At 39.8% G+C, this 25,575-nt stretch overlaps 1 protein-coding gene across 1 annotated transcript; it reads left to right on the forward strand.

Annotated features, from left to right (window-relative positions):
- The first annotated feature begins 22,944 nt into the window (after window positions 1-22,944).
- LOC104223111 (E3 ubiquitin-protein ligase RKP-like) lies at window positions 22,945-24,634 on the forward strand. The gene is made up of 2 exons (XM_009774466.2): window positions 22,945-22,994; window positions 24,203-24,634. The coding sequence occupies exon 2, from the start codon at window positions 24,239-24,241 to the stop codon at window positions 24,632-24,634; it is 396 nt and encodes a 131-aa protein (XP_009772768.2). The 5' UTR covers window positions 22,945-22,994; window positions 24,203-24,238.
- Window positions 24,635-25,575: the final 941 nt, after the last annotated feature.

Below are 25,575 nucleotides of genomic sequence, written 5' to 3' on the forward strand. Positions count from 1 at the left end.
ATTTAAACTTGGGAATGAAAAACTTTTTAATAGAATACACCCTTACATATTGTGAACTAGTAGGCAAATACCCATTAAACCAAAAGAAAATAGAAATTTTGGATCTAATTACGAATTTTCATATATTTATTATTATAGTCCGTCGAGAAGTTTCTAGATGTATTTATTGTGAAATTTAAATTTTGTCGAACTAATGAATAGATATCAAATGGTGATACAAAAAATATGGATCTAATGACTGAGTTTTACGTTCATTATTATAGCCCTACAACTTTTTATAAGAACTTATATAGCGATGATTCTAATAATTTTGTGCAAAAATGACACTCACAACTCGAGAAATAATTCAAAAATTTTAACTCAAAAAGTTTTTCACTAGAGAATTAGGAGTTAGTTCCTTCAATCACAAAATAACACTTCTGGCCCTACTGGATAACGTCCTTTTTTTTTTACCATAACAACAACAACATACCTAATGTACGCAGACTTTACCCCTATTCCATGAAGGTAGAGAGACTGTTTCCGGAAGATGCTCGACTCAATAAAATAAAAAAAACAGTAATTATGGCAAAATAATTGCGGTAAGCGAAATAGTAACAACAACCAAAAAAGAAGAAGATGAGAATCTTATAAAAATATCCCAAATAAGTCCCAACTTACCAACCTCTAGCCATTAATCATAGACTTACCAAAACTAACTAAACATACAAAAATTGAAAATCCAAATAAATAAGGTTCCTTCTCTCTAAAAATCACACACAAAGATCTCCTTCTATATTTTAAGCGTGATTAACAACATTAGATGCAAGACAGAAAGGAAATTTCATGGATGAGATAGCAAATAAGGTGATGAAATACAAGAAAATATATACAAGATTCCAAAACTCTAAGCAAAAATGGATCTTATTCAATGGTCATGGTCGAAATTCATTGGAAACATATAGATTAGTCAATATATAAAATTTTAGGAAGATTTGAGGTGATTTGGTATCAAAATTCATAGTTAAAATCGAGTTCAAATTTTTTTTTCGCGACACATGTATCACACATGTATCCCCCCACATGTATACATGGATATACATGTGATACACATTTGATACAAATATGATACATATGTGATACACATTTGATACAAATATGATACATATGTGATACACATTTGATACAAATATGATACATATGTGATACACAAATGATATATAGTATGATACAGATCACGTCCAAATGCACACCTCAAAAGGGGTATGATACGGTCGTATGCAATAATAAAGCCAAACAAAGAGTCGGGGTCGAATCCACAGGGAGCTAAGATGGGAGCTAGGAGTATATATTCGGAATAAGCAAGTGAAGTATCTAGATTGCACTTCCACAATAGGGTTTTTACTTCAATATCTAGTATTAATCTAAGGAATGCAAATAAAGATATAAGACTAGAGATAATTGTTTTTGAGGGGTTTCCAAATATATTAAAGGCTTAGGGTTGTGACCATGACCTAAGTGTTTGCCTAATGGGATAAAGAATTTTATGCTCGTTTTGTTGATTGGGGTATATTATAGCTCACAACACTACGTTATCTACTTAATACCTCTCTATCAGAGAGTGGTTTTGCCCAATTTATCTTTCTCAAGACCAAATGGGTATCAACCAAAGCAGTTGATAAGAGCTCAAGTCGGATTGTTATTATCTCTAGGTTGAACCCTTTAATTGGGTTAATCAATCTCTCAATTGACCCAATTCCTTGTTAGCTAAGTTAACCTAGACTAGGTCCCTCTTTCTCAAATAGAGACTAAGTCAAATAAGCATGAATCAATGTTTGCAACCATCATTTCTACAAATGAAGCATGAACTAAGCTAAATAATAAACACCCAATCATAAACAAGCATAAAATTAATCACCCATAAGGTTTACACCCTAGGGTTGGGTTACAACCCTAGTAAAAATCTAGCTACTCATAGTGGGTGTAGAAGAAAACAAAGGAGAAAAAGGTAATAAAACTCATATTGGAAGATAAAATAAAAAAATCTAATGTTAAAACACCAAAATAAGCTAAGATTTCCTAAAAAGGCCAAGAAAAATGGCTACAGTGCTTTTGATATTCATAACTTGATCTAATTTCGTGAAACACATCTATTTATAAAAAGCTAAAAATCTCGGACAAAAATACCTCTCGGGAGGTTTTGTGGCCGTACAATTCCATGTGCGGTCCGCAGATTTTTTCATTTGTCAGGAACTGGAAGTCTGCGGTCCCACATTTCTGAACTGCGGCGGTGATGCAACTCTTCTACGGTCCGTAGAATTAGGACTGCGGCCGCATAATTCATGTGCGGTCCGCAATTCACAGAGGCTCCTAAACTTGATCTTTTTGCACACTCTCTGATCTTCAACTTCTAGCTCATCTTCGCGACCGCACATTTCATGTGCGGTCCATAATTTCTTCTGCGGACCGCACAGTTGTGCTCATGCGCTCTTTATTGCCTTGTGCCGCAGATTACTCCTTTTTGAGTCAGATTTCATCTCGGGAGATCAACTTCCATCACTCCTACAATTTTGCATCATTTTATTAGTTTCGGGAATATAATTTAAGTAGTAAAAAAATCCCCAATTATCAACTCCCCCAAACTTGAGTCTTTGCTTGTCCTCAAGCAGATAAAATATTTCCCACCTTCAAAAGTTAAGGGATATTACAGCTAGCCACGGGTGAGCTATTCATACCTCAGTTGGGACCAACAATTACCCACACCTCTCATGCATTATTGACAAGGCGACAAGTTAAACATTTATGCACGTATAGCTCTAATGTGACATTCGAGCTTTAAGAGTTGATTTTACTCATCAAGGACTCTCGCTCTATCTTGTAGGTCATGGTGGACTCCAAACTCTTCCTCATATGCTTTCCATTTGCCAAGCTCACTTAAGAAATTAACACTCAATAAGGTTTATGAAAGGTTCACTCATCTCTATCAAGAGAATGCCACAACTACGACTTCAAGTATCATAGGCTTGCCCTTCATGTAGATCCCACAAATGTAAGATCGCTCGGCTCAAAATCAAGTAGGACTTCTTTCGGGATATAATGAAGGCTTTTGAATTAGGGATTTGTACAATATGGGTAAGTGGTTACACTTTCCTTAAGCACTCCATCTTTCATTTCTCCGCTCACGCTTTGCCAATTCCTTGAGGCACTTTCTTTTCCTTGGGAGACTAGAGAGACTTAACATCACTCTTTCTTGATCATTACATTCATTTTTCTCCACATTTGGGATCATTGTCTTTCCTTGAATCCCTTCAACTCTTCCACTTATTCACTTTTTTGCATTTTTCTTTTTGTTCTTTTTTTTGCCTTTCCTTCTCATCATTTCTTTTCTGTTTTGTGCCTTGATACCTTTTTCTTCCTCTTCTCTCCCCCATACTTATGCTTTTAGTCATTTGTTTCACGTGAGTGTTAAGGAAAGCTCGGGTGCCAAGAGAGGGTCACGATAGAACGAGTAAAGGCTTATAACATGGTTTTCAAATGAGAAAGGCTAAAGGCTCGAAGGGGTTGACTAGGGATGACATCATTGGTAGGAGATAGAAAACTCAAATGGGCCAAGGAAAGCCTACAATCACTTCTCAAGCCAAGCAAAACTTAGGATTTCGCCTTAAAATACATTCGGGGCAAGTTCTAGACCTTTCTCACGGATACTTGGACTAGCAACAAAGCATCTCACCCCTCACGCAACTAGATTGTTAAAAATGATAGAGTCAAGGGATCACAACGACCACATTCAAGATTGAAGATCACTATGGTCCAATTAGACCACTCGATGGTACCAAAGTCGACACAAGAGTCACAAAGTCGCTAACTAGAGCTATTTCCTATTAAAAACCTTGTCTCTAAACATAAGCACGTAGTTGAATGTGTTAGTGCCAAATGAAGCAAGTTTTTCACTTTTCGAGTTTGACTTAATTAGGTCTTTTTATTCATTAATACTATTATTATCTAAACACAAAATGGACTCATTCCCTTAGGAAGGTTGACACGCCATCCACCGTTGGGACGAGTTACCCGGTTTACGCAATAACCACATTTGGAAAGAATCATGGCATTTAGAAAATCAAAGGTTTGTTGTCTATTGAAACATAAAAGAAAGCTACTAAATTAAAAAAAAAACTACTAAATCGAACACTAACTAATAAGGAAACCAACATAAAGAAGCTACAAAGTAAAAACTATTGAAAACAGAATGAATATACATAATGAGAGAGAAGAGAGAGAATATATACATAATGAGAGAAGAGAGAGAATATATACATAATGAGCAAAAAAAAAAAAAATAGTATCAAGTTAATTACAGGCATGTCTCAGAATCATCAAATAAGATCAAATAAACTCCACCCCCTCCCCTAAATAAAAATAAGCATTGTCACCAATGCTTAAAAAAATAAGAATAAAGGAAGGGAAAGAGTGAAGAAGACTCCCTATGGCTCCTTGGACATCTATGTGTACCCAACAATGTCACCGCCCTCAGCCTCATCCAACTAAATCTCATCGTCCTCAACTCTGGGAGTGGCCGGGTTGGTGAACATCTGGCGCACTGCCTCAGATGTGTCGGCAGCCAGGTCTGGCTCCTCAGACTGGCTAGCTGGTGCCAGTGGTGCTGATGGGGCTATAGGACCTGGATCAATCATCATGTCAAAAGGAAGATCTCCGGCTGCTGCAATCTTGGTCTCCTATCTCCGAAGCTTGTCAACTGACTTCTTGGTGGCTTCGGACTTTCTTATTTTCTTTACTTCTTTTACCAGCTCTTTTATCACTGATCCATTCTGTACCAAGTTAGCCATAATAGTAGTCTGGTTCTCTAGGAGCTTCTTCAATGTCTCCTCAACTGTCGGGGGAACCTTAGGTGCCTGAATAGAGGACTGTGCTGCAATAGTACTGGATAAGTCAGACAACTTTGCAGTGGCTATCTGCATCCAGTTGTTGAGGCTCACGAGTGTTTGGGAGACTCGCAACGCAGAAAGTGGGACAATAGGCATGGGTAACAACTTCAAAGCTAAAGTGGAACCTGTGGTAGAAACTATAGTTGGAACTGAAGATGACGGGGGAGGCATAGCTGTTTCACTAGAGGAAGGCCCGGCCGAAGTGGATGGAACATCAGCTGCCTCCACAACTACCATAGTTGGCTTATCAGACTAGCATGTGGTGGTAGACAATTGGCCTTTTCTCTTTGGGTTGTTCGCATCCATAAGTGAGTACTATGAGAAAGGCTTCTTCGGTCGCACCTTTGTGTCATAATACCTCGGCTCTACCTGTGCATCTGTAAGATACTCTGTAATGGTGTTGGGATATGGGTAGGAAGAGTCATCCTGCCTAGCAATTATTGAGCTGTTGGTCGACATCACGGCACCCACATTGATAGGGCCCCCGGCCATGATAGAAGCAACTAGAACTGCCCGAGGAATCGGAAGATATGTCTCATTCTGGCATGGGTCTAGTCTGCTGCAGACAAAGGTTTGTCACCCCTTTACCTCGAAACTCAGAGTGCTCCTCTGGATAGGCACCCCTGTTGTGATCCATGGTTGTGGTGGACCTAGTGCAGCTAGAATTTCCGCTAACCAAGGACGAGTTGCATCCCCAAGTGCGCACTTCTCTAAGTACTCTGTGGGCTCGACATTATCAAGTCCCAAATATGTGTTCAATGTATGCCGATCAAATCGCACCTTGAGGTTTCTCACTTTCGTCACCTTTGTCCCTTTTTAATATGCACCATATTAGCGTAGAATTACCGAACAAGGTACTCCTTAGCATCCACCACGCTCTGGGTAAACCACATCCACCCTTTGCGTTATTAAAATTGTCTCAATACTGCAGGGTTATACCTCTCAAGATCTTTCAACTGAAATTGTCACTCAAGAGTGAGCGACCTCACTGGCCACCAAGTACGGAAGCTGGTGAAGGTAGCCAAACTAACAAACCAGTCCTCCCAGACCTCTTTCTTCTTCGACCTTTCAGGGCAGGCAGTTGTAGCATCTCCCTCACTGCCATCATCAGGGACGTCCTCAACTGTTGTATCTAGTTCCTTAGGGATAGGTGCAGTAGATGGCTCAGAAGCCTGACTAGCACTTTTCGAACCCTCGAAAGTGCAATGAGATATGGACGACTCATCCCTAAGTTGATATCTCCCTAACGGCTTTGACTGGATAGCCGGCTACTCTTGAACTGAGTTGCCCTCCGATGCTTCCCTAGACGGGACATAAGAGCTCGACTCAGAGGGCTCTGCACCTCTCTCTCTGTTGGTTGTAGCCTTTTATGAAATTATCTTTTGTAGGCCAAGGGGTAAAACATTCTTGCCTTGACCTCTGGAAGGTTCACCCCTCCCCTTTGAAATATCACCTCTGCCTCTAGATCAAACCATTTTCTGTACCAAGCAAAGGCAGTTGTTAGTTGCAATTCAAGTTCAGACGTACAAGGACACACCAGTAAACATAATGAAGAACACAATTGAGACATGCTTGCAGGATAAGGATCTGCGGTCCGCACATTTTCCTTGCGGCCGCAGATTAGGCCTTGCAGACCATACAATTTTATATTGCGGCCGCAGATGTGTATTGCGGTCCACAAATGTTTCCTTGCGGTCGAAACTCAGAGATCTAAAATGTGCCAACTCTCTCATAATAGAGAATTAGCTGTTTTGTGGCCGTAACTCATTTTTTGCGATTCGCACAATTTATCTTGCAGTCGCACATGTGAGTCACAAATTGTGAACTCTCTAATAACAGGATAGGGGCAGTTCTGCGGCCGCAAACCCATTCATTACAAAAGTTGCCCTAGACTCAACTTCTGTGGACCAGACAATTTTCTTGCGGATCACGAACATTTTAGTAATTGTATTTAGGGCTTGCAATTTTTGCACAAATTTTGACATGGTAACAGTGTAAAAGCATGAAAATCTATTGACCTATTCCCCATAAAGCATGTGCTAGTTGACCTACTACAAATTTAACCCCACATGGTTGTACAATTGAGTTCTACTGACAAATGACCTAAAACTAACTAAAAGGCTATAAATTAAACTAAAGATTGAAAAATTCTAACAAATAATTTAAGCATAACATATATGAGGAAGTGCAAGAAATGAGTCATCACAATTGTTAAGTGTATGGGCAGATGATTTACCAAGAGATTTCAAATTGGTGCAAGTTTTGTACTCAGAGAGGGAAAAGTGTAACAGGAACCCCTAGCCCTCTATTTATACTCAACGATTTGCTAAGGGAAGAAGGGACGAGTGCGACCGTAGAATTTCAATTGCAGACTGCACTCTGTTACCTTTTGAGCTTAAAGCCTCATGTCACGACCCGAATTTCCCACCCTGGGTGTTGTGATGGCGCCTACTAATAGGAGCTAGGCAAGCCAATCCTTAACTGCTTACTTCATTAACAATTACTTCTTTCAACAATTATCAGTGATAACATGAAGCAACGGAATTAAATAATTATGCGGAAGATTTAAATTAAAAAAGACGAAACAATAATGCGAGAATCCACATATGCCTCTACCCAAGAACTGGTGTTACATTACTCACGAACTTCTAAGAGTACTAAATACAACCATTTGAAAGAAAATATAAACTGTTTGTCTCGAATACATGAGATAACAGACTGAAATAAAAGATAGAGGAGACGCTGGACTTGTGGACGCCTGCAAGGCTACCTCGGTGTCTCACTGGACTAAAGGCTGGCTCCCGCGCTACTGCTGCTGTCCAAGACCTGGATCTGTGCAAAAGAGCACAGAGTGTAGCGTCACCACAACCGACCCCATGTGCTGGTAAGTGTCTAGCCTAACCCCGGCGAGGTAGTGACGAGGCTAGGACTAGACTCCAGATAAACCTGTGCAGTTATACAATATATGGCGGGAAAGTAAACAAGTAATAAGCAGTTAAAGCTGGGGAAGGGAAACATGCTTCGGGGATAGCAGTTAAAAGAAAATAACAGGGAATAATAAGGAAGTTATCAATATAACTTCTATCACAAATGAAGAAAATAAAGGCAACTTTCACTTTTAGTTTCATCTTGCTGCAGACATGCAACCCGATCCCATTTCTCATATCTCGTGGTAGGCGTACCACCCGCTCCCACTTTGTCATTTCTCGTGGTAGGCGTACCACCCGCTCCCATTTCATTATATCTTGTGGTAGGCGTACCACCCGCTCCCATTTCATAATATCTTGTGGTAGGCGTACCACCCGCTCCCATTTCATAATATCTTGTGGTAGGCGTACCACCCGCTCCCATTTCATAATATCTTGTGGTAGGCGTACCACACACTCCCATTTCATCACACAATTACAAGAAATCCCGACAAGGGAACATAAGCGATATAATAACCTCCTGGCGAGGGAACAAAAGCAATATAATAGTTTCCCGGCAAGAGAACAAAGATATCGAAACAATCATCCCGACAAGGGAGAATTAGCTATAACCAATCTTAACTTAGCTTGTACTCAGCCCAAATAATGACAATGCTCAAACATATATAAGATCTGCGAGGATAGAACAATTCTTTGTGCAATATAGAAGATCATTAATTAAAGCATCTGAAATGTCAATTAAGGACACAACCACTTTCAATTTAAGACTCACGGTCATGCTCGACACCAACGTATAGATACTCGTCACCATACCTATACGTCGTACTCAACAAGAAGCAAGTAGCAAATATGATTCCGCTCCTAATCCCTCAAGCTAAGGTTAGACCAAACACTTACCTCGATGCCTTGAACACCACTCAAGTCTCAATTATAGCTTTACCTCTTGATTCCACCACCAATCCGCTCGAATCTAGTCATCCGCTCGAATCTAGTTATAAGTTACTTAATTACATCAATAAATGCTAAATGAGTCAACCCCAATGCATGAAAATAAATTTCACAAGGTTTTACCCAAAAAGGTCAAAAATGCCCCTGGGCCCACATGGTCGAAACTCGAGGTTCAGACCAAAATCCGGTTACCCATTCCCCCACAAATCCAAATATATGGTTTGTTTTAACATCGGACCTCAAATTGAGGTCCAAATCCCCAATTTTAGAAAACCTAGGTTCTACCCAAAACACCCAATTTCCCCATGAAAATCTTTGATTTGAAGTTGAAATCATGTTAAAAAATGTTAAGAAGTGAAGAAAATGAGTTAGAAATCACTTACCAATCGTTTTGGAGAAGAAAAATTGTTTAGAAAATCGCCTCTTACGTTTTGGGGTTTTGAAAAGTGTAAAAATAACTGAAATTCACGTGAATTTATACCCCTCTGAAACTCTCTGTGCGGACCGCACAAAAAGGACCGTGGCCACACAGGCCTCCCTGAAGACTTGCAGATCATAGCCCCGTGTGGACCACACAAAGCCGACCGCGGCCGCACAACATCCACTGTGGACCGCTCAAAGGCGACCGCGGACGCGCTGGCCCCTCCGCGGTCGCACGCGATTTCTCACGGACCGCGCAAGAGGGTTCAGAGACCTGCAATATTTCCTGAACCTGCAACATCTGATCTTTTTAAGCCTAAGGCATCCCGGAACCTACTCGAAACTCACCCGAGCCCTCGAAACTCTAACCCAAGTATACACACAACCTCAAAAACATTCTACGAACATATTCGTGTAATCAAATCGCCCAAAATAACATCATGAACATCGAATTAAACCTCAAGATCAATGAAATTTTCAAAAACTCCATCAAGTTCAAATTTAGGAATTCAAGTCCGAAACACGTCAAATGACGTCCGATTTTAACCAAACTTTACAGAAACCTCTTAAATCACATATAAGACCTGTACCGGATGCCGGAATCAAAATACGGGCCCGATACCAACACGTTCTAATAAATTTTCATTTCAATTTTCCTTAACAATTTGAGAAAATAATTTTACTCAAAAATTTATTTCTCGGGCTTGGGACCTCGGAATCAGATTCCAGGCATATGCCCAAGTCCCATATTTTCCTACGGACCGTCCGAGACCGTTAAATCGCGGGTCCGGGTCCGTTTACCCAAAATATTGACCGAAGTTAAATTTTATTCATTTTAATATCAAACTTAGCATTTTTCATAGAATTTCATATTTAAGATTTCCGGCTATGTGCCCGGACTGCGCACGCAAATTGAAGCGACTCTAAATGAAGTTTTCAAGGCCTTGGAAGCACATAATGGGTAAGAAAACAGGTGATGGTCCTTTGGGTCGTCACACCTCATTTTGTCTTCGGTCCACAGAAATTTATGTGCAACTGTAGATCCCTGTTGCGGATCGCAGATTGACCATTTTTCTGATAGACAAACTTCAGAGAGTTGTCAATTTTCACCTTCCATTTGTGTGGTTTGCAAGTTATTTGTGCGACCGCAGAGCACTTTTGCTGCCGCAATCTTAATTGTGCGGTCCGCATATTGCACTTGGGGTCTGCAATCCTTTAAACACTTAACCATATTTTCTGTCCATAATTTATGTAAAGCTCACTCATCCCTGCAGCACACTTCAAATCAAGTTTGCTAAAAAATAACACCTAACTACAAAAGAAACAAAGAAAAGAAAAAGAAACATGGGTTGCCTCCCAAGAAACGCCTGATTTAACATCGCGACACGACGTAGAATACAATCCATTGAAATGAATGACCACCACGACGCGACCATCTCCAACATTTCCCAAATAGTGCTTCACCCGATGACCATTGACTCGGAATAGCTCATTGTTTTTGTTCTTCAAGTCCAATGCACCAAAGGGTGTCACACCCACAACTTCAAAAGGGCCACTCCGTTTAGACTTTAGCTTTTCGGGAAACATCCTCAACCGTGAATTGAGCAACAACACAAAATCCGCCACCTTAAACTCTTTGTTCCAAATATATTTTTCATGAAGATATTTCATCTTTTCTTTGTACAAGGACGAACTTGGATAAGCATGGTACCAGAACTTATCCAACTCATTCAAATGTGCAACCCTCAGATTAGCAGCTACATCCCAATCAAGATTCAACTCTTTTAGAGCCCACATGGCTTTGTTCTCAAGCTCCACCGAAAGATGATAAGCTTTTACAAACACTAACCGGTATGGAGACATTCCGATAAGCATTTTGTACGCCGTTCGATAAGCCCATAATGCATCATCAAGCTTCTTGGACCAATTCATCCAGTTAGCATTCACTGTTTTGGACAAGATACTCTTTATCTCTAAGTTGGATACTTCCACTTGACCGCTTTATTGTGGATGAGAGGGAGTCCTAACTTTATGAGTAACACCATACTTGCTAAGTAAGTTGTCACAAGCCTTGTTGCAAAAATGTGACCCCCCTTCGCTTATAATAGCCCGCGGAGTATCAAACCTTGTGAAAATATTCTTTTTCAAGAATGCCACCACAATTCTTGCCTCATTGTTGGGTAGAGCAACGACTTCAACCCATTTGGACACATAATCAATCGCGACCAAGATGTAGGCGTTTCCACAAGAACTCACAAAAGGACCTATGAAGTCAATACCCTACACATCAAAAATATCAATCTCCAAAATGGTAGTGAGAGGCATTTCAATTTTCTTTAAGATTCCACCGGCCCGTTGACATTTATCACACCTTTTCACTAGATCTGTTACGTGGCGACTTCCTGAGATTCCTTATAAGGGCGACGTAAGGCTAAGCAACTAATGTCAGTGCAGTTACTATCCGCCAACTGAGGTCCCCTCCGTACGCTAGAGAGATTGTCAGTGTCGTACGGGAAAACTAATGTCAAGAGCAATTGAGAGAACAACAATGAGAATTGAGAATGAAAGAAAGCTTGATTGAAATAATGAAAACTATTACAGAAAAGCAACACGGTGTCGAGGGGGAGAGACACCGGTACAGAGAATTATTTGATTGCTAGAAAGTTTGATTGCTTGATCCCCCCCTAATAGTGCTTAAAAAATCAACAAGAGTTACAAGACTAGACCTAACTAAGCTAGAGAAACATAATGGAAGTACATGAAATAAATCTACTTTATAATTATAATGAAAAGGACTTAGTTTTATACAAGGTAGAAATAGGTCCGTTGTCAGCAACCTTGTCTTTAGCATCACGGTCTGCGCACGCGGCGTTGTCTATACGTGCGACATTGTTGGCATCTGTCTGTGGCTGGGCGCTGGCAAGGGATATCGGTGGGGCGACAAAGGCACATGCGCGCTTGTCACTTGGTGCAGCCAAGACCACATGGCCGTCCATAGTGCTAGGCGTTGTGAGGCTTGCTAGGACGCCATGGTGCGCACCCAAGGGGTCATGGGGCATGGCCTGAAAGCCGCCCATGATAGATCACTTGCATGTTTATAAAGAGTGGGCCAATATAAACCACAACTTAGAACTTTGGTTGCCATTTTCGCTCTACCATGATGACCACCATAAGGTGAATAATGACAAGCCCCAAGAATTTCACCTTGCTTTTCTTCCGGTACACATCTTCTAATCACCCCATCCGTACAAATCCGGAAAAGGTATGGTTCATCCCAATAATAATTTTGACATTCCCGCTTGAGCTTTTTCCTTTGGTTTGAAGAGAATTCATCCACGATGATACCACACATAAGGCAATTTTCTAGATCCGTGAACCATGACACCTCTTTTACTGAAATAACCAAGAGTTGCTCATCAGGGAAGGAGTCATTGATTTCAAGGCCATCATGCGGCCTCCCCTCCTCCTCCAAACAAGACAAGTGGGCTGCCACTTGGTTTTCACTTCCTTTTCTATCTTGGATATAAATATCAAACTCTTGCAACAAAAGCACCCATCTCATTAAATGAGCTTTGGAATCTTTCTTGCTCATAAGATAATGAAGTGCCGCATGATTCGTGTGGACAATCACTTTTGCACCCATTAAGTAAGGGCGGAACTTCTCAATTGCAAACACAATGGCAAGGAGCTCTTTCTCCGTAATGGTATAATTAACTTGGGCACTATTCATGGTCTTACTAGCATAGTAGACCGAATGAAAAATCTTGTTGATGTATTGCCCCAAAACATCCCCCACCGCTACGTCACTTGCATCGCATATGAGCTCAAAAGGAACACTCCAATTTGGAGCGGTGATAATAGGAGTAGTTGTCAACTTGAACTTTAACAATTCAAAGGCTCTCATGCAATCATTATTGAAGTTAAAATTAGCATCCTTCTTGAGAAGCTTGCACAACGGGTTCACCACCTTAGAAAAATCTTTGATGAAGCATCAGTAAAACCCTGCATGACCTAAGAAACTCCGCACGCCCTTTACCAAAGTTGGAGGTGGAAGTTTAGAAATCACCTCAATCTTTGCCTTGTCAACTTTAATCCCATTCTTTGAGATTTTGTGCCTAAGGACAATGCCTTCCTCGACCATGAAATGACATTTCTCCCAATTTAGCACCAAATTTGTTTCTTCATATTTTCCCACCACTTTATCCAAGTTTGTGAGACAATCATCAAAAGAATTCCCAACCACCGAGAAGTCATCCATGAAAACTTCAAGGTAATCCTCCACCATGCCCGTGAAATAGCCATTATACACCTTTTAAAAGTCACCGGTGTATTGCATAAACCAAATGGCATCGGCTTGAAAGCAAAAATACCATAGGGACATGTGAACGTTGTTTTATCTTGATCTTCTAGAGCAATATGAATTTGGTTGTAGCCCGAATACCCATCAAGGAAACAATAGAAAGCACGACTGACCAATCTATCAAGTATTTGATCTAGGAAGGGAAGTGGAAAATGATCCTTCCTCGTGACTTTGTTGAGCTTACGATAGTCCATACACACTCTCTAACGGTCACCGTTCTTGTAGGAATTAACTCATTCTTATCATTGGTGACCACTACCATGCCCTCTTCTTTGGGACACCTTGAACCGGAGAAGTCCACAAACTATCGAAGATGGGGTAGACAACCCCAGCATCCAACCACTTGATAATCTCCTTCTTGACAACCTCTTGCATAGACTCATTGGTCTCCTTTGATGTTCAATAGATGGTTTTGTACCTTCCTCCAAGTAATCTTGCACATGCAAAATGCATGGCTTATCCCCCGAATATCCGCCAATGTCCACCCAATAGCCTTCTTCCTCTTTTATAGCACCGCTAATGTAGAATCTACCTCCACATTAGTCAAACAAGAGGAAAGAATAGCTGCTAAAATAGAATAAGGGCCAAGAAATTCAGACCGAATATGTGGAGGCAATGGCTTCAGCTCCAAGTAGGAGGCTCTTCAATTGAAGGCTTTGTAGGATGAGTTGTCTTATTTTCAAGATCCAAGGATAATTTTCAGGGTTCATAGGTGTATGACCCCATTCCTTGAAAATAGTTCACACATTCCACAAAACCATCCATCTCGTTATCATCAAAGTTGAGCAAGCCGGCCTCCAACATATCACCAATATTGATCACCACACTTGTTTCATCCGCAATAACATCAGTCACCAAGTCCACAAAAGAGCACACCTCATTGCTATTGGGTTGCCTCACGGACTTACACACATGAAAAACCACTTTTTCATCACCAACTCGGAAAGTAAGTTCTTCGGCTTCAACATCACAAAGAGCCTTCCCCGTAGCAAGGAAAGGTCTTCTAAGAATAATCGACACCTCATAATCAACTTCACAATCTAGAATAATGAAATGCGCTGGAAGAATGAATTTATCAACACAAACCAAAACATCTTCAATCACTCCCAAAGGTCTCTTCATAGTACGATCGACCATTTGAAATCTCATAGAGGTGGGCCTTGGTTGCCCAATTCTCTATGTCTTGAAAACTGAATAGGGCATCAAATTGATACTTTCCCCAAAATCACAAAGAACTTTAGCAAACTCGACACTTCCAATTGTACAAGGAATCGTGAAAGTACCGGGATCCTCCAACCTGGGAGTTAGTGAATGCACAATTGCACTCATTTGATGAGTGACTTTGATAGTTTCAAAATTCATCGACCGCTTCTTTGTCACAAGATCCTTCATGAACTTTTCATAACCGGGCATTTGTTCTAAGGCTTCAACTAATGGCACATTGATTGAGAGACTCTTCATCATTTGAATAAATTTCTGGAATTAGTTTTCACCATTTTGCTTTACAAGTCTTTGAGGGTATGGAGGTAGAGGCTTAGGCAATAGTGCTTTAGCCCTTTGCACTACCGGCTCCGGTATGTCAATAATGTGATCCCTAGACGGGTTCACCTCCTCTTGAGTTTCCTCCACACTCTCATCAATATCAATCCGAACCTCTTCATTATATTGCTCTACATTGTTCGGGATCTCTTTTTCTTGTATCACTTGTTCTTCATCCACAAGTTGTCTTTGGCTTGAGGTAGGTGCACTCTCACATTTTCCACTTCTTGTAGTAACAGACTTGACATACCCCATGTTGTTACCACTCTTTGGGTTCACTACTGTGTCACTTGGTAGTGCCCCCTTAGGACGGGTATTTAGAGCTTGAGAGATTTGCCCCATTTGAATTTCTAAGTTGCAGATTGAAGTGTTGTGGGAGGCAAGTTGGGCATCCGAATCAGAATTGTTTTTCATTATTTACTTGAACATATTCTCAATATGCTCTATTTAATTGTTGGAATAACTTGGACCATGGGAAGATAAGGAGGCGGGTTTCTTGGTTGTTGAAACATTGTGGGTCTTTCAAAATCCGAGCCCTGGTTGTCTTGATTATTGTTCCATCTGCCTTAATTGTTACCTCCCCAATTTCCTTGATTATTGCCACTCCAATTACCTTAATTGTTGCCACCACTCCAATTTCCTTGGTTGTCATTGTTATATCAATTCCCTTGATTGTTGCCTCCATTTCAATTACCTTGATTGCTTTGAGGTTGCCATATTTGTTGATTAGGGCCTTGGAAGTTGTTTATTTACCCTTAAAAGTTATTCACATATTGCACCTCCTCTTCTTGTTCATTATAAGAGTCATTTTGTTCAAACCCACTATCCTCTTGCACATAATTCTCCACTCGATTTTGCACTTGCGGACCCTTTGTCCTTCTTTTGTTCACCATCATATTCACTCCCTTCATGGCATTGACTTGCTTAGGATTTTGCACTTGTTGAAGTTGAGCCTTTTCTAGTTGATTCATGGTGGTGGTCAATTTGGCAATGGCTTGCCCATGGTCATGCAACTCTTTATGGAGGTGAATCACATTAGGATCACCTTGTGGAACATTAGCTCGGGATTGCCATGCCGATGATGTTTCCACAATTTAATCCAAAATCTCACAAGCCTCCGCATAAGTCGTAGTAATAAAATTTCCACCGACAAGTTAATTCACCACACATTGGTTGGTTGCGTTAATCCCACGATAGAAAGTTTGTTGAATTATATTCTCTATGATATCGTTATTGGGACACTCTTTGACCATTGTTCTATACCACTTCCATATCTCATGTAGCAGTTCATTGGGCTCTTGCTTGAATGCTAGAATCTCATCTCTAAGTGTAGCCATATGCCCGATAGAGAAGAACCTAGCAATAAATTTCTCCGCCAACTCATCCCAAGTACGAATGGAATGGTTCGACAATCGTTCCAACCAATCTAAAGCTTTCCCTTGTAGAGAGAAGGGAAGAAACCTTAGCCTCAATGCATCCTCGAAGACATTCATTTGTTTGCTCCCCAACAAGTGTCGACAAACCCCTTCAAGTGTTTATACGCATTTTGACCCGTAGCCCCGGTGAAGAAACCTCGTTGCTCTAACAAAGTGAGCATCACATAGGCGATTTGAATATTGCTCTCCCTAATACGGGAGGGACTATGACACTTGCATACCCTTCATTAGGCAACAACCGGTGCGGAGCCGCTCGTGGTGGAGGTGGGCGTAGAACTGGGGCATTGTCATGAGGCGCCCGATCTATTCTATTTGCTTGAGGTTCAAGAGGAACCTTTTCAACTTGGTCATCATCAATGTATACATCCCCAAAGGCATGTTTTCGTTCATTGTTTTTTGCCTCTATGATTGTACCTACGATTGATTCACACAAATTAGCAACACAGAAGGAAAATAAGATAATCCACACACAAACCCAAATATATAGCTAACACCGTTTTTAACTCCCCGGCAACGGTGCCAAAAATTGATCACGTTCAATTGTATACCTCAAAAGGGGAATGACACGGTCGTATGCAATAATAAAACCCAACAAAGAGTTGGAGTAGAATCCATAGGGAGCTAAGATGGGAGCTAGGAGTATATATTCGGAATGAGCAAGTGAAGTATCTAGATTGCACAATAGGGTTTTTGTTCCATATCTAGTATTAATCTAAGGAATGCAAATTAAAGATATAAGACTAGAGATTGTTTTGAGGGGTTTCCAAATATATAAAAGGTCTAGGGCTATGACCATGACCTAGGTGTTTGCCTAATGCGATAAAAAAGTTTATGCTCATTTTGTTGATTGGGGTGTGTTACAGCTCACAACACTACGTTAGCCACTCAATACCTCTCAGTCAAAGAGTGATTTTATCCAATTTGGCTTTCTCAAAACCAAATAGGTATCAACCAAAACAGTTGATAAGAGCTCAAGTCGAGTTATTATTATCTCTAAGTTGAACCTTTTAATTGGGTTAATCAATCTCTCAATTGACCCAATTCCTTGTTAGCTAAGTTAACCTATGTCCCTCTTTCTCAAGTAGATACTAATAGCCTGTTTGGCCAAGCTTCTTTTGAGGCAAAAGCACTTTTTTTTGGTCAAAAGTACTTTTTTTTCTAAAATTAAGGTGTTTGGCCAAGCTTTTGAAAGGAAAAAAGTGCTTTTGGGGAGAAGCAGAAGCAGTTTTGGAGAAGAAGAAAAAAATAGCTTATCTCCAAAAGCACTTTTTTAAAAGCACTTTTGAGAAAAATACACTTAACAATAGTTTTTTAAAGCTTGGCCAAACACTAATTGCTGCTCAGAAGTGCTTTTCAAATTAATTAGCCAAACACAAATTGCTTTTCATCAAAAGTACTTTTGAGAAAAGCACTTCTCAAAATAAGCTGATTTTTGCAGCTTGGCCAAATATGCTATATGTCAAATAGGCATGAATCACTATTTGCAACCATCAATTCTACAAATAAAGCATGAATTAAGCTAAATAATAAACACCCAATCATAAAGTTAATCACCCATAAGGTTTACACACTAGGGTTGGGTCACAACCCTAGCAAAAATTTAGCTACTCATAGTGGGTGTAGAAAAAAACAAAGAAGAAAAGATAATAAAACTCATATTGAAAGATTAAAACAAATAAATCTAATATTAAAACACCAAAATGCAAAGAACAACGAATATAGTGCTTTTGATATTCAAAACTTGACCTAATTTTGTGAAACACATTTATTTATACAAAGCTGAATATCTCGGACAAAAATGCCCATCGAGAGGTTCTGCGGCCACTCAATTCCATGTGCGATATGAAGGTTTCTTCATTTGTCAGGAACTGGATGTTTGCGGCCACACATTTCTGAACTGCGGCCATGAGGCAACTCTTCTGCGGTTCGCAGTGTTACGCCCCGTAATATTACGTCGATATTACATTTTGCAGTATTAAATTATAACGATGTTGCACCCTGTAGTATTGTACATTGAATTTGCCGTAAGGTAATTGACATTAGTCCAAGGAAAAGATTATTTGGAGATTATAAGGATTATGCAATTTCAAACAAGTGATGAGTAAATTTGTGAAGGTGAGAGGGGAAGCAAGTCAAAGAAAATGAATTTTTCGTCCAAGTTTGGCATATCGGGATAAAATACGGGCCGAGCGTTAATACCCAATATTTATGGACTAGTATCATACAAGGTACCATATGACCATAATAGTAGTATTAAAAATAAGTAGTATTTTAAGTAATTTGAAATAATTCTAGCATTTGTTGGTATTCGTAAGATGGTACCTGGATTGGGATATTATCCAGCAATTTCTCTTTCTCAAGGTGAACGTTGTGAGTTAAACTTCGGGGGAATTCCTTTCAGGTACCCAGTGAAAGGTTTTCTTCCCATTCAGCCTCCACCAACCAGAAGTTCACTTGCTACTGATTTGCTTAATTGTTTTGGAAGGCTAATTGAAATGCAGCGTGTGGGAAGGGCAGAGTTCAGTTCTGTTGAGAAATTGTGAAGATTGAAAAGGTTTGTGTCATTTGAAAAACTTTCTCATCCTGTCTCTCGTGGGATATGCGAGGAGTTATTCTCTGCACTTGCTGCTGAAGATGGAAGCACAAAGTACATAGCTTGTGGCCCACTTTTATCACTGATAATGGAGGTCTTTAGGATACATCCTCCACATGACTATATGAGTTTGGACAGCATACTCGATTCTTTATTAGAATTCTCAGAGTCAAGAATTTTGTTTGAACATATTATAAGTGCACTTTCGACCTTATGTAAAACAGCACCGTTGAGCCTTACAGACTGTCCTTACTCAGGTTCATATACATATCTGGCTTTGGCATGCCACATCTTAAGGCGGGAAGAAATGATGATACTGTGGTGGAAATCTTCAAATTTTGACCATTTGTTTGAAGGGTTTTTGTCGCGGAAGAGTCCTAACAAGCAGGATCTTCAAAGTCTGATACCTTCTGTATGTGTTGCGGAAGCCAAATGTATATAGTGTGAATAAGTCACAACTACTATACCAAAAATTATGACAGCCACCAAATAATAAATAAGACAATAAAACAACAATAAAGGAAACACCAGAATTTACGAGGTTCGGCTAATTTTGCCTACTCCTCGGACACAACCAATATTTTATTCCACTCCAAAAATACAAGTGAAATAATACTAAAGAGAGAAGATACAAATGCCTTAAACAGATGAGAAGGCAAATGAGAGGTGTGTTTCAATCCTAAACATTAGGCCTTCTTTTATAGGGGAAAAATCCCTTCCAAACTTAACTCCCAACCAATGTGGGACTTTGGCATTTTGCCAAACTTCAACAAATCTCCACCTTGGCAAAATTCCACATTTTCAATTCTCTCTCAATAACAAATTTTGGTTGTGTCTTCATCTTCAATCTTCAGTGTTCAACAATGTTGATCAAATCCAAACAATGTTGAAACTTGACCGCAGTCACCACCTTTGTCAGCATATCAGCAGGATTCTCTGTAGTATGAATTTTCTTCACCGTGACTCCACCTTCTTCTATGATTTCTCGTACGAAATGATACCGAACATCAATGTGCTTCGTCCTTGCATGATAAACTTGGTTCTTCGCTAATTGAATAGCACTTTGACTATCACAAAAAATTGTGATACCTTTTTGTTCAACACCAAGCTCCTTTAGCAATCCTTGAAGCCAAATTGCCTCTTTCACAGCATCTGTAATAGCCATGTACTCTGCCTCTGTTGTAGACAAAGCAACTGTTGACTGCAAAGTAGACTTCCAACTAACTGGTGCCTTTGCAAAAGTAAACACATAACCAGTAGTTGATCTTCGTTTGTCCATATCACCCGCAAAATCTGAGTCACAATATGCATATGTAATTGCCTCAGCCCAAAATTCTTTGCCCAAGCCAGCATTGGACAACATACACCGTACCTTCTCCAGCAAGGTCCGGTTCATACGTTCTGCCACTCCATTCTGTTGTGGTGTATGTCTAACAGTGAAGTGTCGGATGATGCCATCATTTTCACAGACCTTATTGAAATGATCATTTTTGTATTCACCTCCATTGTCTGTGCGAATACACTTGATTCTCCTGCCTGTCTGATTCTCCACCATCATCTTCCATTTGAGAAAAATTCCCAACACTTCATCTTTGCTCTTCATTGTATACACCCATACTCTTCGGGAAAAATCATCAACAAAGGTTACAAAATAGTGCTTCCCACCCAATGAAGGTGTTTTGGAAGGACCCCAAACATCAGAGTGTACATAATCCAAAATGCCTTTAGTATTATGGATCGCTGTACCAAATTTAACCCTTGTCTGTTTCCCTTTAACACAATGCTCACAAAACTCCAAGTTGCAAGCCTTTACTCCTTTTAACAATCCTTGATCTGATAGAGTTTTCAAGGATTTTCCTCCAGCATGTCCCAAGCGCATGTGCCATAGCTTGGTTGCTTCTGCCTCTTTGTCGTCACTGGATGTTACTGTCGCTGTCCCAATAACTGTACTGCCACGATAGCGGTACATATTATTATTCTTCCGATTAGCCTTCATTACCACTAGTGCACCGGAGCATACTCTCATCACTCCATTTTCTGCAATGATTTTGAACCCTTTTGATTCTAGGGCTCCCACAGAGATGAGATTCTTCTTCAAATCCGGTACATATCGAACATCTATCAATGTTCTGATCATTCCATCATGGTTCCTTAATCGTATTGAACCAATGCCATATGAGGTAAGAGGGCTGTTATCCGCTGTGTGGATGACTCCATATTCTCCTTCTTGAAATTCCACGAACCAGTCCCTGTTGGGACACATATGATAGCTACAAGCCGAGTCCATCAACCATATGTCTGATGATGTTGATGACTCTGTTGTAACTAATGAGAAGTCTGAATCATCACAATCAGCTACATTTGAATCCATAATAGCCTTTCCATTGTTATGTTTGGCCTTATTCTTCAACTTCGGACAGTCTTTCTTCCAGTGCCCTTTTTCTCGACAAAAGGCACATTCATCTTTGCTGGGTCTGGATCTTGACTTGGATCTTCCCTTCTTTGTCCTCGTTTGATTTTGAGGACGACCCCTCACAAACAGTGCTTCTCCTTCTCCGCCCTTCTGTTTTTCTCGCTTTCTTTGTTCATAGCTGTACAAAGCTGAACAAACTTCTCTGAGAGAAATTTCGTCATTTCCATGGAGTAGAGTAGTTTCAAGGTGCTCGTACTCATCAGGAAGTGACGCCAACAACATTAAGGCCAAGTCACCATCATCATAAGTTGTATCCATATTTTGCAAATCTGTGACCAACTTATTGAAACTGGTGATATGTTCATTCATCGTGGTACCAGGAACATAGGTGAAGTGAAACAGTCTCTTCTTCATGTACAATTTATTTTGACTGTTTTTCTTCAAAAATTTATCCTCCAGTGCTTTCCATAATTTACTTGCAGAAGTTTCCTTTGTGTATGGATATTTCTGCTCTCTAGCAAGGTAGGATCGAATGGTACCGCAAGCAACACGGTTGATAATTCTCCAATCTTCTTCTCCAATAACATCTGGTTTCTTTTCTTCAATGGCCAGATCTAGCCCTTGTTGAAAAAGGACATCTAGAACCTCGCCTTGCCACATCCCAAAATGTCCGGACCCGTCAAAAATTTCTACCGCAAATTTCGCATTTGACACAATTCTTGTCATAAGCGAAGATGCCAATGATGACGTATTGTTGACACTTGATGTAGATTCTTCTTGTTTATTGTCCCCCATATTTGACACAAATATTATTTAATAGCTGACGACACAAATCAAGATTATTTCCTTTCTGATGTAGAAGATCAGACTAAGCTGCAACTACAGAGCATACTCAGACAGAACCTTGACTCAGTTACCAAGATAAATCTTTTCTGATGTGGAAGATCAGACTATGCTGCAACCACAGAGCATACTTAGACAGTACCTTGGCTCTGATACCAATTGTTGCGGAAGCCAAATGTATATAGTGTGAATAAGTCACAACTACTATACCAAAAATTATGACAGCCACCAAATAATAAATAAGACAATAAAACAACAATAAAGGAAACACCAGAATTTACGAGGTTCGGCTAATTTTGCCTACTCCTCGGACACAACCAATATTTTATTCCACTCCAAAAATACAAGTGAAATAATACTAAAGAGAGAAGATACAAATGCCTTAAACAGATGAGAAGGCAAATGAGAGGTGTGTTTCAATCCTAAACATTAGGCCTTCTTTTATAGGGGAAAAATCCCTTCCAAACTTAACTCCCAACCAATGTGGGACTTTGGCATTTTGCCAAACTTCAACAAATCTCCACCTTGGCAAAATTCCACATTTGGCTAGCCTGGTCCTGACTACAACCGCTTTGTCAGAAGCAATTAACAAGGTATTCTATTTGTGAATGGAACTGAACTTATGTTGGCATTTTATGTGCTTCTCTCCTCATCCTATGCTGTTCCATGCTCATGTTGGCTCTTAGTCTAATATTCCTACGTTATACTTGAATGAGATGGTGGGTATTCCAAGAAGGTCCTGTAACAAGTTAAACATGACTCATTTGTTCTGTAATGTCTTTAAAGGATACCTGAATGGAATATTGTTTGTTGAAATGGAAGCTCTAATCCTTTAATATGGTAGTCAGCGATGTAAGGAGCAGCTGATGGTTGATGTCGTATTCCAGTTTCACTATTATGATTGAACTGCTTGCTGAGGAGGAATAACACCATAATTTTTGTATGTAGCAATTTAAAAACTAATTCAACCTGTCAGCCAAAAGTATGACTTGACCATTAAAATTGATATTTCTCACTTGATCAAGTTTAATAGGAACATTTATTCATCCAGCAATTTGGAAATTATTGCAATTCTTTCAGCCAGATGTTCCAGAGCTTTGGCTTAAATTGTAGCGCTCCTACTTGATCCAGTTTTTGCACTGAGTTGCACCTGTCAGAATAAAGAGAAAAAGTTTTGGTTGACTTGCTCAGGAAATTGTACTGAATCTTCATCCATAAAGCTGGCTTTGGACATCTAAGTAAAAATATTACTCCATGACGCGCATAAAAACAGAGAGGAAATCTAACCTTTTGGAGCCTTGACAATTCTTATTTATGTTGCTTGGTTTTTTTGTTGGCAAAAGGTGGCATTTTTAGATAAAAAACACCAAGTCATTAGTCATTTGTATTCAAACTTTCCATGTAGTTCCTTAAATTATATGCGTATCTTCCCAATAAGGCTGTGTAAGTAACAATACTGCACCACCTAGTCCGGCATGATTTTGGGTGGCTAAAGTCTTACGTTCTTCAATATATTATAGTTGCTTGGCTGCTCTTTTTTAATCATACATTTGGACGATGATATGATGGATTTTAGTGCATATATGGATCATCTTTTTGCCCAGCTTTTCTGTTTAGCTGGCTTTTAAAGTTGCCTTGGTTCCTGTACTAAGTGCATCAACCAATTTTTTGCTGATCATGTTTCATCAAAGAATCATTGCATCACATATGCCCATCCCTTCTACTAGAAAGTCTAGAAAGGCTTGCTATTTCGTTAAATATTTCTTCATCCACAAGCAAATTCAACCTATTCCTTCTGCAGGTTGAAGAGAAGCAGAGGGACCTCTGCCGCCTGGTAATGCAGTTCATGCCACCTACAGCACCTCCTCAGCTACCTGGCTCTGTATTCAGGACATTTTTACAAAACATTCTACTTAAAAACAGGGGTGCAGATCGAAATTTGCCGCCTCCTGGTGTTTCAAGCAATTCTGTGCTTGTTTCTGTGTTTAGTGTCATACTCCATTTCTTGTCTGAAGGTTTTGGGGACATTGGTGGTTGGATGAAGGACTCTGGAGCATCTGATGTTGGTTTCCTACACAGAGGAGGCCAGCAAAATTTTCCTGTAGGCTTGTTTCTCAAGAATGATCCTCATCGGGTTGATATTCCTAGGCTTGGTGGTTCATTTAATCACCTAGCAAAGTCCCATCCTATTAGTAGTGAGCAGCAGGAGGAAGTGATTCGGGTAATTGGTTAATTATTGGTTAATGGGAGATTGATAAATTATTAATTAATTAAAAATTGGATAAGTTTAAGGAACCTTACCTTTAACGTGGTAGCATGCTCCTTTTTGGACAAATGACTCTTAGTCATTTTGGCTTGGTGGCAAAGAGATGTGTTAATCACATAACACTTCCTTTCTATTATCTTGAACACAAAATATTACATCAAATTCCTGCAAAATTCCTACAAAATTCCTTGCCAAAACTCTACAATCAGTTCTAAAACACAACAACAACGTGATTTTCAAGCAATTCCTACAAGATTTCAACCAAACTTCTTGCAACCAAACAATTCCAACGAGCATTGTTAGAACCATAGCAACGAAAAATTTTGCGGTTCTAGAGGAGTACGGCGCAACCTTTTCCAAGAATACTATACGGATTTTTCCCTACTCCAGGTATGTTAAGGTTATCCTTCTTTCTTTTTGTATCTATACGACACGAACGAAATGAGCAAATGCACAAATTGCATAAATGACTCTATTCATAGAAGTATTAGAGATGTCTATATTCTTGAATTCCCATATGTCTTATTATTCTATCGTCTGTTCATGGGTCTCAGAAAAACGTAAATTGATAAAGTTTATTTTATGATATTAATCAGAGGCATAATGGTCTTATGACGTTCCGAGAGATTTTATTAACGTACTTCTCATGCATTGCATTCATTTATACATGTACGTTGACTCATGACCAGATGACATTATATACGCGTATATATATATATATATATATATGTGTGTGTATGTGTGTGTGTGTGTGTGTGTGTGTGTGTGTGTATGGGATATGGGAAAAGGTTACGACATTATATACGCACCATCACCTGATCAGCTGGTATACGTTGATGATGTTGCCCACAATAGCCGAGATGATATGATGGGATGCCCTAAGGGGCTTGATGATTTTATGAACGCAT

The sequence above is a fragment of the Nicotiana sylvestris genome, chromosome 10 (assembly GCF_000393655.2).
Source record: "Nicotiana sylvestris chromosome 10, ASM39365v2, whole genome shotgun sequence".
Classification (NCBI taxonomy): Eukaryota; Viridiplantae; Streptophyta; class Magnoliopsida; order Solanales; family Solanaceae; genus Nicotiana; species Nicotiana sylvestris.